This window comes from Ascaphus truei, chromosome 21 (assembly GCF_040206685.1).
Source record: "Ascaphus truei isolate aAscTru1 chromosome 21, aAscTru1.hap1, whole genome shotgun sequence".
NCBI classification, from domain to species: Eukaryota; Metazoa; Chordata; class Amphibia; order Anura; family Ascaphidae; genus Ascaphus; species Ascaphus truei.
Genome location: NC_134503.1, coordinates 17,735,937 through 17,749,984, shown reverse-complemented (window position 1 = coordinate 17,749,984; position 14,048 = coordinate 17,735,937). Strand labels below are relative to the sequence as shown.

General features: G+C 47.8%; 2 protein-coding genes across 3 annotated transcripts; one reads left to right on the top strand and one right to left on the bottom strand.

Moving 5' to 3' along the window:
- Positions 1-51: 51 nt before the first annotated feature.
- On the bottom strand, positions 52-4,932 carry LOC142472441 (uncharacterized). Its single transcript, XM_075579529.1, has 3 exons — positions 4,916-4,932; positions 2,962-4,115; positions 52-574 (listed from the first exon to the last, which is right to left on the bottom strand). Exons 1-3 carry the CDS (start codon positions 4,930-4,932, stop codon positions 567-569), a joined length of 1,179 nt encoding a protein of 392 aa, XP_075435644.1. The 3' UTR covers positions 52-566.
- Positions 396-9,827, top strand: POLE3 (DNA polymerase epsilon 3, accessory subunit). Of its 2 annotated transcripts, none has more exons than XM_075579232.1 (5): positions 396-534; positions 5,719-5,799; positions 6,994-7,079; positions 8,182-8,300; positions 9,095-9,827. In XM_075579232.1, the coding sequence occupies exons 2-5, from the start codon at positions 5,734-5,736 to the stop codon at positions 9,265-9,267; spliced, it is 444 nt and encodes a 147-aa protein (XP_075435347.1). In that variant the 5' UTR covers positions 396-534; positions 5,719-5,733; the 3' UTR covers positions 9,268-9,827. The 2 variants fall into 2 exon arrangements, with proteins under 2 accessions (XP_075435347.1, XP_075435348.1); XM_075579233.1 differs by lacking the exon at positions 396-534 and adding an exon at positions 3,878-3,997.
- The last annotated feature ends 4,221 nt before the right edge of the window (positions 9,828-14,048 follow it).

The following is a 14,048-nucleotide window of genomic DNA, read 5'->3' as shown; positions in this document are numbered from 1 at the left end:
CTCTAGCACTGCAGCTAAGGGGTCACTGAATGTGGTCGCAATGTACCCCAGCCCCCCATGTTCTCTAACACCGGTGGTGGTTGTAGAGTTTAGAAAAAGGGAGCCTCAAAATGTAATCATGAACCACTCACCGGCCCCCTCCCGTGCAGCAGGGACACTGGTTACCATGACAACGGACGACGCTCCCTGCACAGGTCCCAAGTGCCTGCGTTGCAAGCCTCGTTAGCAGCAGCCAATCTTATTCCCAGCAGGCGTCGGTTCTCTTCAGCATAGAGGCGTGGAACGCGGATGTTGATACCTGCTGCGTGTCAGCGCAGCGTTGGAGGCGCGGGTTGTCCCCGGGTGCTGCTCTGTAACCTGGGGTTCGTGCAGCGCGGGCAGAGTGTGGATGATCCCGGTTATCGGACGGAACGAGACACACGTACAGCCGGTGAAACGCATGACGTTTCACAGGAGGAGGCGGAGCGTGCGGACCACGTGGTGCGCTGGCTGTTCGGGTTGGAAGCGGGAAGAGGAGATCGGAACCGGCATCAGGTACCGGGCCGGGATACACACCGACAGTCTTCTTATATAACTAATGTCCGTGTGTGAGAGCACAGGAGACACCCATAGTCAGGCTCAGATATGGGAAGAGTTGAAAATATGGCGCACAGAGAAGAGAGTGGGTCAAAAAATGAATATAAAAAATAATTTTGTACTGGTCCATTAAAAACGGAGGTGTAACAGAACCTCCTTTGTATCACCGAAGAGTTGGTTTTGATTTGTATATATCACTAGCAGCCTCATATACTGTGCCTTGGATCATGCATTAATTTTGTATCCATATATACTACTAGCTGAGAGCCCCGGCGTTGCCCGGGATGTTTGTGGTGTGGGTGTGGCATTTGGGTGAGGAGTGGTCAACGCGGCCCATGTGCGGTGGTAGTGCTGCTGTGGCTGTACTGATGGTGATTGTATCGGTGTGCTGATTTTGGAGGGTTTGGTGCTGATGTGGGGGTGCGGATGTGGGGGTGCGGATGTGGGTGTGCCGATGGGGGAGGTGCAAAGGTGCCGATGTGTGGGTGCTGATGGTGTTGATGGGGGCTGGGAATGGCGGGGAGCCGAGAATGCCAGTGTGCTGGGGGGGCATGGGATAGCGGTGTGCTGATGTGGTTTTGCTGGGGATAGTGTGTGTGTGTATACGTGTGTGTGTATACACACGTGTGTGTGTATACACGTGTGTGTGTATACATGTTTGTGTGTGTGTATACATGTTTGTGTGTATACATTGTATGTGTGTGTGTGTGTGTATACATGTGTACGTGTGTGTGTGTGTGTACGTGTGTGTATACACATGTGTGTGTATACACATGTGTGTATAGACGTGTATACACATGTGTGTGTAGACATTGTGTGTATGTATATATTGTGTGTGTGTGTGTATACATGTGTACGTGTGTGTATACACATGTGTGTATACATAGTATGTGTGTGTGTGTGTGTGTGTGTACATGTGTGTGTGTGTACATTTGTGTGTGTATACATGTTTGTGTGTGTGTATACATGTTTGTGTGTGTGTGTACATTTGTGTGTGTATACATGTTTGTGTGTGTGTATACATGTTTGTGTGTGTGTATACGTGTGTGTATACATGTGTGTGTATACACGTGTGTGTGTGTGTGTGTGTATACATTATGTGTATGTATACGTGTGTGTGTATGTGTACATGTGCGTGTGTGTATGTCTCCATGTGTGTGTATACACATGTGTATATACACGTGTGTATATACACGTGTGTATACACGTGTGTATACACGTTTGTGTGTATACATAGTATGTGTGTGTGTGTGTATACATGTGTGTGTGTACATTTGTGTGTATACATGTTTGTGTGTGTATACACGTGTGTATGTGTGTGTGTGTGTATACATGTGTGTGTGTATACATTATGTGTATGTATACATGTGTGTGTGTGTGTACGTGTGTGTATGTGTACATGTGCGTGTGTGTATGTCTCCATGTGTGTGTGTATGTCTCCATGTGTGTGTGTACGTGTACATGTGTGTGAGTATACGTGTACATGTGTGTGTGTGTACGTGTCTACGTGTACATGTGTGTGTGTGTCTACGTGTACATGTGTGTGTGTCTACGTGCGTGTGTATACGTGTGTGTGTGTCTACGTGTGTGTGCGTATACGTGTGTGTGCGTATACGTGTGTGTGTGTGTCTACGTGTGTGTGTGTGTCTACGTGTGTGTGTGTGTCTACGTGTGTGTGTGTGTCTACGTGTGTGTGTGTGTCTACGTGTGTGTGTGTGTCTACGTGTGTGTGTCTACGTGTGTGTGCGTGTGTCTACGTCTGTGTGTGTGTCTACGTGTGTGTGTGTACACGTGTGTCTACGTGTGTGTTTGTACGTGTGTGTGTTTGTACGTGTGTGTGTGTGTGTGTATACGTGTGTGTACGTGTGTGTGTGTGTAAACGTGTGTCTGTGTGTATACGTGTGTGTCTGTGTGTATACGTGTGTGTCTGTGTGTATACGTGTGTCTGTATAGGTGTGTGTGTGTGTGTGTGTGTGTGTGTGTGTGTGTGTGTGCGTGTGTGTCTGTCTACATGTGTGTGTGTGTCTACATGTGTGTGTGTGTCTACATGTGTGTGTCTGTGGACGTGTGTGTGTGCCTACATGTGTGTGTGTGCGTGTGTGTGTGTGTGTGTGTGTGCCTACATGTGTGTGTGTGCGCCTACATGTGTGTGTGCGCCTACATGTGTGTGTGTGTGTGGTCTCTGTGTGTGTGTGTGTCTCTGTGTATGTGTATGTGTATGTGTATGTATATATATATATATATATATATATATATATATATATATATATATATATATATATATATATATATATATATATATATATATAGTGTGTGTGTGTGTATGTATGGAGGGTTGAGGCTGGCAATGAAGGAATGGGGGGGTGTGGGGGGAGAGCTGCTTACCTTGCAGTCGGCAGCATGTTCCTCGAGGTGAGGCCTCCTGCAGGGCGGGAGCCCCCCCGCTGCCTCCGGCTCGAGGTGAGGCCTCCTGCAGGGCGGGAGCCCCCCCGCTGCCTCCGGCTCGAGGTGAGGCCTCCTGCAGGGCGGGAGCCCCCCCGGCTCGAGGTGAGGCCTCCTGCAGGGCGGGAGCCCCCCCGGCTCGAGGTGAGGCCTCCTGCAGGGCGGGAGCCCCCCCGCTGCCTCCGGCTCGAGGTGAGGCCTCCTGCAGGGCGGGAGCCCCCCCGCTGCCTCCGGCTCGAGGTGAGGCCTCCTGCAGGGCGGGAGCCCCCCCGCTGCCCTCCGGCTCGAGGTGAGGCCTCCTGCAGGGCGGGAGCCCCCCCCGGCGGGAGCCCCCCCGCTGCCCTCCGGCTCGAGGTGAGGCCTCCTGCAGGGCGGGAGCCCCCCCGCTGCCCTCCGGCTCGAGGTGAGGCCTCCTGCAGGGCGGGAGCCCCCCCGCTGCCCTCCGGCTCGAGGTGAGGCCTCCTGCAGGGCGGGAGCCCCCCCGCTGCCTCCGGCTCGAGGTGAGGCCTCCTGCAGGGCGGGAGCCCCCCCGCTGCCCTCCGGCTCGAGGTGAGGCCTCCTGCAGGGCGGGAGCCCCCCCGCTGCCCTCCGGCTCGAGGTGAGGCCTCCTGCAGGGCGGGAGCCCCCCCGCTGGCCTCCGGCTCGAGGTGAGGCCTCCTGCAGGGCGGGAGCCCCCCCGCTCGAGGTGAGGCCTCCTGCAGGGCGGGAGCCCCCCCGCTGCCCTCCGGCTCGAGGTGAGGCCTCCTGCAGGGCGGGAGCCCCCCCGCTGCCCCCCGGCTCGAGGTGAGGCCTCCTGCAGGGCGGGAGCCCCCCCGCTGCCCTCCGGCTCGAGGTGAGGCCTCCTGCAGGGCGGGAGCCCCCCCGCTGCCCTCCGGCTCGAGGTGAGGCCTCCTGCAGGGCGGGAGCCCCCCCGCTGCCCCCCGGCTCGAGGTGAGGCCTCCTGCAGGGCGGGAGCCCCCCCGCTGCTCTCCGGCTCGAGGTGAGGCGGCGGTGCCGAGGAGCGTTGCAGGCGGCGCCGGGTAGGCTGGTCTTTGCTGTGAGGGGGGTGGGAGAGGTGAGCCGGTGCCGAGGAGCGTGCGGCGAGGCCCGTGGGTATGCTGCCTCACCCATCCGGCCGCTCCCACGTGGATGTGAGGCGGGAGGCAGCGTGTTGTGGCCGCTCCCCCGCGTGTGTCCCGGGCGCTCGCTCCGCTCCCCCGCTGACTGTAGCGGCGCCGGGGTGTGAGCTTGGGGGGGGGGGGGGGGGGGTGGTGTGTGTGTGTGTGTGTGTGTGTGTGTTTTTTTTTTTTTGTTTTTTTTTTGTGGACCTTTGGCCCGTCACTCCGCCTCAGGCCAATGCGAGGTGTGGGGGGCGGGCCAAGGGGGTGGTGTGAGGCCAATGAGAGGTGTGCGGGGGCGGGCGGCCCATGGGACCAATGAGATTGCCGCTAGGGACACCGGACATCCAGCAGGCAGGCAGGCATGCAGGCAGGCAGGCAGGCAGGCAGGCAAACATACAGTGCTTTCACTAATATAGTATAAGATATGGATCCAGAGCTGAGCGCGTACACCACTCAAGCTTCTCTCATATATTGGAAGGCCTTTCATCCAGTACTTTAGCAACAGGGGCTGATTTAAAAAAAAAAAAAAATATATATATATATATATATATATATATATATATATAATAAAACAAGGGCAGAAGGCACACTGTAAACAAAAATATACCGATGCTTGTCCCATATGCACATGTAGATTTATCTCATATAGAATTAATGGTTTATTGCTCAAGGTGGTCAGTGTTTCGGTCCTGTCCAGGACCTATTGTCAGGACAGCTCTCTTGAACTTTGGTCGTTGTCTTGAACTTTTAATCTCTCTTTGCATCCAGTCAATCTTTGTCCAAACGATGATCATTACCTGTTGTAATATGTCATGCGCACTGCCATTTAGATTTCGAACCCATTCATTCTTTTTTTTCTGTCTCTTTGGGTAATAACCAGCATATATCTCTCCATACTACTTTGATAGAGATCTCTCATATGAGATACAGACCCTCCAAGATTTGGTAGATACAGGATCGCACGATAACATACAATTTACTATATGTAATGATCGTATAAATAACGTGTATATACTTTTGTATGCACATAGCAAAAGTGGAAATTACATCCCCCTAACCAGCTGATTATTAGCAGATTAGTAATCAATCGTCCAGCTGCTTTAACTCGAGCATCAGACACTGGCAGAAATGGGTAGCTACATTTAATAGGTACAGGACATACAAAACAGGTGCAGTGCCTGCTAAGTAGGGACAATAGGAGGACATGAAAAAAAAGCTATATATATATATCTCAGTAAAAGGGGGCACTTGTGGTTTGATCTAAAATCAATGTAGAAACAATACAGATGCAATGCAGTCCCAAATCCTACCTTAAACAATCAGTTGTGTTTACTCAAAATACAAGAACATTTATATAGTGATTCTTAAAGGATTAGGAATGGGGCTGTATAACTGCCCTGAAATTGACATATGCTGTTTTGTAGAACTTTTATTTAATTTTTTTCCAATTCAAAGCTGAATTATGTGCTGTATTTCAGATCTAAATTCTTTGCTTGGGTTCTGGCATCCACAAAACCTAGCCAGCCCCTATTGCGACCACACCTGTGCTAACATACCTCCTAATCTGTAATGCAGTTCATTGGTTCAATATTTATTTTAGCTGTAGGTGATCAAAATGGCAGAGAGACCGGAAGATCTAAACTTGCCCAACACTGTCATCACCAGGATAATTAAGGAAGCTGTAAGTACTAATAGAGCCTCAAAAGAATTAGGTTCCCATCATTACTATACTGTACAGTACTATAAAATATAGGGGGATAATTTATTCAGTGATTTACAGTAAACTTGCAGAGTGCTGTTACTGCCATGATGTTATCGCTGTCTTTTTGCCGTAAGGCAGGGGTGCGCAAAGTTTTTGATCCTGCGCCCCCCTGCCTGCTCGCCTCCCGGTTCACGCCCCCCCCCCCCCCCGGCTGCTCGGGTCCGGCATCAACTGATGCAGCGGGGTCACGTGACCCTGACGCTGGGCTAACTTGGTGATGCGTCGCCGAAGAGCAGATACGAGAAGCTGCAGAGGCATCGTGCGGTCCCCCAGCATTTAATGTACATACCCTTCCGCGCCCCGCACTTTGCACACCCCTGTTGTAAGTGCAGTCCAATTTGTATGGATCAATTGCTAACATATAAGTAGTTAACCCGTTTTAGGGGGTTATTCACTAAAGTACGTTGCCGGTAAACGCACCTGATCCAGCGTGAACTGTTATTGAAGTTTATTCCTGACCGGGTACGTTATCCCACATCAAACCCTAGTGATTACTTACTTTAATGATTCTATAAAACAGCGTAAAAATTAAATGTTGGAGTATTATTGTATTTTACAATAGGCAGTCAATATATATCATCATAACAATTACTTCATAGAATTGTAAGTGCATAGTTTTTCTATTTGTCTCCTCAAAAGCGAAATCAAATCATTTGCACGTGTTGCCTAAAGAAGCCTAAATCTTCTTTAGGTAACATCATTAACTTGAGAACAGTGTTTTTCAACCAGGATGCCCCGGGCATCCCTAAAAGGTTCTGTACGATTCTCATGTCATTTGAAAATTGTACCAAATACAGAAGAATCTGATCTCAGATGCCCGATTGGAGAGGGTTGGGGTTCCTTACAATGCATCTGTTCTCAGACGCCCGATTGGAGAAGGTTGGGGTTCCTTACAATGCATCTGTTCTCAGACGCCCGATTAGAGAGGGTTAGTGTTTCACAGAATTTCGCAATATAATTATAGAGATTTTTAAGCAAAATAGGTTGGAAACCACTGATCTAGCAATAGGGTTTAAATGCAGTGTATCTAACTCATCCTGCTTTGCAGGGGATAATAACCTTCCCCATTAACATCTCCCAAATCTATCCGTCTGATCCTTTTTTGGTTTTCAGCTTCCAGACGGTATCAATATCTCGAAGGAAGCCCGCAGCGCCATCTCCCGTGCAGCCAGCGTCTTTGTGCTGTATGCAACGTCATGGTAAGAATTCACCCGCCATTGGACATAATCTTGTCCTGCAATTTAGTTGTGTAGCATTCTTTTATCGTGACTTCACTTGCTCTTTCTTGATCTTCTGGCTTATTTTGTATTATTTGTCCGCCACGTCGTGCTTGCATCTGAGAACTTTCTGGTTCAAGTAGAAGTTGAGGACCAATTTCTCCACGCATAGGGATATTTAAAATGGCCGCCAAATGCGGCACAGCCCTTTTGCAGCAAAGCTTTCCTTTTGCTTTCTAAAGCATGGCAAGAGGGTCAGAACACCGTTTAATTATACATGAAAACGAGGGGAAAGGCTCGTGCTTAACCTGAAAACATAGCTGGGTTCTGTCTGACCACGCAAGGAATGTTCCAAGGAGCAATCTTACCATACAGACATACCCCGCTATACGCACCTTCACTTTAAGGACACTCGCGAGTACGGACATATTTACAATAGCGCCATACCCCTGTGTCCGTACGCTCGCTTCGCAAGTACGGACACTTATTCAGCCCTACAGACCGCCGTGGTTGTGTGACGCGCTGATTCCCCTCGTCCAATTGGAAACCGGCAGCTCGCGCATGCGCCTGTGAGTAGGACACAGGCACGTCCTGAACAGCAATACCGGCTCGCTACCTCTACCCAAGAGAAGAAAGGTCGTGCTTCACTTTAATTACACTTTCACTTGACATACATGCTCTGGACCCGTTGCGTACGTTAATGCGGGGTATGCCTGTACCAAGTAATTTCTCTCTTCTGTAACTGATGGCGTAATGCAAGTGGGATTGAATGGTATTGCTACTGTCGGGTGTTCACTTGTGAAAGATATCTATTAGCGCTGTAATGTCTTATGGCATATTATATTCATATTTTATCTGTGTACTTACCGTATGTTGGATGGTCAAGTGGGTTGGTACAATCTAAGCATCTATATTTGCATCTTGAATACAACTCTGGTTTATTGTTTCCAAATGTCTGTCAGTTTCTATTCTTTCAAAAAAAAATTAGATTTTTTTTTTTTTTTTTTGCTACTGCATGTGGATTTGTACTGGTTTTGAAACCCCTGACTCATCTGTTGCCTTTCTGCTTGCTATTCTCCTGAAGCGCCAACAATTTTGCTATGAAGGGGAAGAGGAAGACGCTGAATGCCAGCGACGTGTTGGCCGCGATGGAGGAAATGGAGTTTCAGCGCTTTCTGGCCCCGCTGAAAGAGTCCCTGGAAGGTAACTACATGCTACCCTAGTGCCAATGTTAGCTGCATCCCATGAACACATCAGTGTGCTCGACAGGGACCTCAATCAGTGTCATTCCATTATAGTAATGCATGTAACAGAATTGTACCTAAACCTCTTCCCTTGTGGGGTTTTCCTTCGTGTGTTCAGGCATCTCGGACTCTAGTTTCTCAAATCTATTGCTCTATATTGTTTTTTTAACCAGTGAATTGTTGCCACCACCACGAGAGTTTTACTTAATTGAGTATTTTAATTGGGTTACTCATTCATGGATACTTCCCTCTCTCCCTCCCTCAGGGTAAATGTTTGCTTGTTGGACTAAATAAGTACTTCTATTTTACACAGTTTAAAAAAAAAAAAATTTTTGTCTATGCTGGTCTTGGTTAAACCCCAACGATCCTTGACACCCCTTTTTCTCAAGACTTCAATTGGTCACTTCTCTTGCATATAAATATCACAGTCCAAATGTTTCCCTATAAATGCTACTGTATCCACATGGTAAAAAGATACATATATTTATTAGAAGGGTATTACACGTATTATTATGAGGGTGTCTGCAATCTTTAATATGAGCTAAATAACAAGTACTATGTTATTTTGGGAGCCCCAAGTGTGGGACGTTATTCTCCTTTTCTCTGGCCGGAGATGACCCAGTGAAGGTCTGACATTGGAGTCATCATAAAGTCCCCTTTCCTGATTGTGATTTAGGGTGTGCGGGACGGTCTGCCTGTAGGCAACAGAAAGTAATTGCCTTAACTTCCCTCCCCACCCCCCTCCCCCCACAGCCTACAGACGTGAGCAGAAAGGCAAGAAGGAAGCCACCGAGCAGAAGAAGAAAGACAAGGACAAGAAAGCAGACTCTGAGGACCAGGACAAGAGCCGCGAAGAGGAGAATGAAGAGGAGGAGGAGAAGATGGAAGAGGAGGAAGCCGTAGAAGAAGAGGAAGGGGAGAACTGAAGCGGGGAAGTCAATTACTGTAAATAATAAGCCCATAAGAGTTCATCTCCGGGGCCACTACTGCCAGTTTCTCGAGTCTGAGTAGGACCTTTTCAGGGACTTTGTTTTGCCACAGTCGCACTGTTAGAGGTCTGCCCTATGGAGCCACATCCAGGGTACACTTAATGTATTAATCTGACACTTAGATCGGTGACCAACTAGAGTCTCTTCCATGATATTTGGAACCAAGACTTGTCTTGTTCGTGTTGGAACCAGACAGTGTTGTGAAGCCAACAGAAATGTACATGTTGTACCCGCCCAAGAGGAGCATCACAACATATAACACCTGTTACAAAGTCTCCAAAGGGGTCCATGCTAATCCATGTTCCGGGTCACACAATTAACTGTGATATAGCGATGTAATTTGAAGGCAGAGACTGGAGGGAAAAATGCTTCATCTTAAAGATAAACTATAGTTTTATAAGCAACGATGAACATGACATGGGTAGAATGGTAAAGGATCGCTATTGAGAAGCTTCTAAAGGTTTTTGTATTTATATGAATAAAGAATTTGGATTTTGCATTGGCGGATTTATTTTTTGCAGCAGCCTGATTTTCATAAGAGGCTTTTACAAAGCGAATTTCACTGGTCATAAAATACCGGTGTTTAATTCCTTTCAGCTTTTTGTTATGTTCTAAAAAGGGGTCATTTATGCTTTTAGTGGCAGATACATTTTAGATCGGTGGCTGATCCATGAGCGACACAGGCATATTGGCCATGGCAGCATGAACAATGAGAATTAAAGAGCCTTCGTTCAAAACATTCCAGGATTAAATTGCTGAGCACTTAGGTTTTGCTGCGGTGATACTGAGCACATGTCCTACGTATGCCCTTTGGTGATGGAATTTGGCCCACCCCAGTTTTGAAGCAGCGAACTGCCCCCCAAATTAGTTTTCTTGTTTACCTAAAATTGGGGGGGATCCTCTGAGCTGATTGGTGGACTCCTGCCTTCCTGAGATATTTGTCGTCTTATGATTGGTCTCATTGAAAAATCAGACTTTCCATAATCTTTAATAGTAATGTTAGCTCAGACACCGGCTGTAACAGCCAATGCACGGGGTGTACGTACAATGTATCTGTACATGTAAAACATGGAATGTAGAATATGAATTCTCGAACATCCGGCGGAGTCCCACAGAGTGAACCAACCGCACTCAGGTTAAATGCTGACGTTTGACCCATTGATATAGAATGGTTCAAGTTAACTCTTTAACCCTTTTGCTGCCTGAGTGGCTTGCAGAACATTGCACGTGTCACAGCCGCCACGACCCCTGGCACGACCTCGTGAAGGTCGCCTCACACCCGAGGTGCCTTTTCACATATTTGTGAGCGTAGAGTCTATCCTGTTATACTACTTTTTATAATAAATCCGTTAATGCACTAGTAGGTTCTCCGTAAATATAGAGTAACCCACGGGAGACCAGAAGGGTGGCACAAGAGGTCTACTGAAGGCAGAATTGTGTATAGAAATTGAGATTGGGTTCCCCTCCTCTTCTGATCTGATGATGAATGGTTTTGTGAGCTGCCTGAAAGGAAGAATAACTACTTGCGTAGGGTTCCCCCCCCCCTCGAATTTGTTGAGAGTGTTGGAGTTTATTACATTATTGAATTTGTTTTTGCTCCTATTGATTTTATGAGATAAACCTCCTGTGTCCCCAGAAAGTCCACCTTTGCAACACAATCGTTACTGGGCCCTCTCGCCAACTAACCATGAACCAAATAACCCTATCTTGTCACTAAGACAATATATCATGTACTGAAAACCTGTTTTGTTTATGCCCGTGTGGACTGAACTTGCACCATCCTGGTTTAAAGCAACAAATGTATTTTTATAGCTTACCAAAATCTGGGGGGTTTGAGATATTCGCAGCTTTATACCGGTTTTGAGACAAAGAAATGATCAGTATATCAGAGAGCACGAAATAGCAAGTCGCCATGTCATCTCCCGATCACATTCTTCATTCTTTTGGCTGCCGGAGCAAGCCTGACCCCCACGGCCATTTTGAGTCCACCGGGCGAGTATTCTTGCCCCGTGGACAAAACTGCTCTATCGATCAAGTGCCAGGGTAGTTCGTAGAAGTCAGGGGGTCTATGGATAAGCTCTGTGGGACCGACCCGGTTCCGCTTTCCGGCGATTTTCGCTTTGCCGCGGGTCCTTAGAACGGAACCGCCGCATGCCCGGGGCCCTCCTGTACTTACACATAGGGCTGGTAATCTTCTTGAAAGGATGTCGCATGCAGCTCAGTTTTTCGGTCATATTGGGGGACCTGCTCATTTAACATTAGTGCTGCAGCCATCGTCAAGGGAAACTTTCAAATGTCATTTCAGGTTGTCTGAGATATATATAATAAATTGCAGCAACCAGCACTCAAGTATCCAAAAATCCAGATGCTAATCCCATAGACAATAATAGAAATGATATTACCAGATTGGAGTCCAGTAATAAGGAGACAGCACACCAGGAGTATATTTCAAAATGCAGTTTGTATTGAAGAAAATACAGACACCTCAACCAAAGTTTCGGTCTGCACAGCCCCGAGGAAGGTCGCTCTCTGCAGACCGAAACGTTGGTTGAGGTGCCTGTATTTTCTTCAATACAAAATGCATTTTGAAATATACTCCTGGTGTGCTGTCTCCAATTTGCTGGACTCCAATTTGGTAAATATAGGAATAAAGTGCCTCGTTTTAAGAAAGGAGATACGTGCTCCAGATTTGTGACTTTAGTTAAATAAGCCACTTTTGTTATGTTGAAAACAAAAAAGTTAGATGTGTTAGCACAGGGGCGCGGTAACTTTGTGCGCAGCGACCCCCTTACCTAAAATCCGTCGTCAAATGATGCGCTGGGTGACGTCACGTTACCCGTGGTGTCATTTGACCCGCGTTGCCATGGCGATGCATCACGTCACGACGCTGCGTCGCCGAAGACAAGGTAGGAGACACTGCAGAGGCCTCACGCGATCCCCCGTCACTTCATTTAAATGCCGTGGGGAAGAGCGCGGGGCCTCTGCAGCCACCGCGCCCCCCCAAAGAACTCTTGCGCCCCCCCCACTGCGCACCCCTGTGTTAGCTTACTGCTAATATTCTAGTATAAGGCCTCGGAGCGAACAGGCATGTCAGAGGCGTGGCCGATGACATCACGGAGCTGGTTCGCCCTCATTGGGGGAACCGCTCTCGCGACCCGCCCATCGTAAGACAAAAACAAAAAATGTTACGCGAAACGCCAGCCGCGCCGTCACTCACGTGCACGCGCTCTATGGATGTTCCCATAGACTCAATGCGTTCGATCGCGCTGCCGCAAAAAAAAAAGACATTTCATTCAATATGTGCATCAACACAATCTGCACGCTGACAAGTAATTAGCTAAGTTGCTGATCGATCCGTTCTCCTGTAATCGATCGGCGAAGATTCAGCTGGGGGTTCACTAAATGCATCTTGGGTAATCTGCTGTACTGATAGCCAAAGTTCTGTGAGGAAGATCATGTGACCAGGCAGGCACTAGATTCAATTGGTTCACTGCTAGAGAGGGCAGGGCTCAAAAAGGTGAAGCCGTTTCAGAAGAGGAAGGAGATGTGACTTTGTAAATGGTTGCTATAGGAACAAAAAAGCTTGTTACATTAGATTACATTAAAAATGTCTTTACATTGTTTTTTTTAATGCTACAAGTATTTTCTCATAGTACAGAACTGAGTTATTAAAAATAAAAAATAATTAAAAACGCATGTGGGATATTGCTTGAACTGCAGCTTTAACCCTTTGGGGTGCCGAATAGACGTAGCTAGTTCTGGCCTTCCAGGGGCTCCCCGTGACGCGATAGCCACGTCATCATCTTATGGCGGGATCGCGTTCTGCAAAAGGATCAGGAAGTGGAACGGGAGAGGAGACGTTCCGTCATCAGTGCCGGAGCCGAGGGCCTTCTGCTACCGAGACCCTTCCGGCACTCAAAGGGTTAAAGCACCGATTTGTTCATCCCTAGTTTCCGAGCTAACCGTTGCACTGCACTCGGCTCTGGGGCGAGCTCCATTTTAACCTCCCGGACACTTAATATTTAAACCTCTAATATCTCTTGAGCAGAGTATGAGATTGTAAAAACAGCGTTAGAAAGAGCAAGACTATATCTCTCTCAAAGTAAAAATCTGAAATGCGAACAAAATAGCGATTAAGAGGCAAATGGTTTATCCACAGGTCCTCCATCTTTTTTACTCCGTGTTAAATATCTTTGGAGAAGGACGTGCGAATCGCTGAAATGCGTGATATCTTCACCAAAGCAAATGCGCAGTGACAGAGAACAGCGTCTTATCATAACACGTCTAAAGTGTGCCAGTCTGGGAATCCGAACACAGGCGCGGGCATTCAGAACAGACGGGCCGGACAAGATTGAATGTGATCTGTTCTCTAGCCCAGCATCTGTCAGCAAGTTCCTAGAATATTTCCAACCAGCCATGTTGTTGGTGCTTTAGACATTGTTACAATGTCACACGCCGGACGTCAGCACTGATATTAACTGAAGGTTGGGACTATCTGCCAATCGGAGGAGAGAGAGAGACTGGGGGTTATGGGGGAGATGCATTCAAATAAAGTGCAAACAGAAGTTTGCTTTAATGTATTTTTTTAATGGTACACGTGACGCAAATTGGCTGCCAGATAAATTAACGCTACTTCATATCTGGCCGTTTTTTGTTCTGCCAGATAAATAACAGCAAAAGGACGCAGAATGTGATCCATCTCATTATCTGTGCGTCAT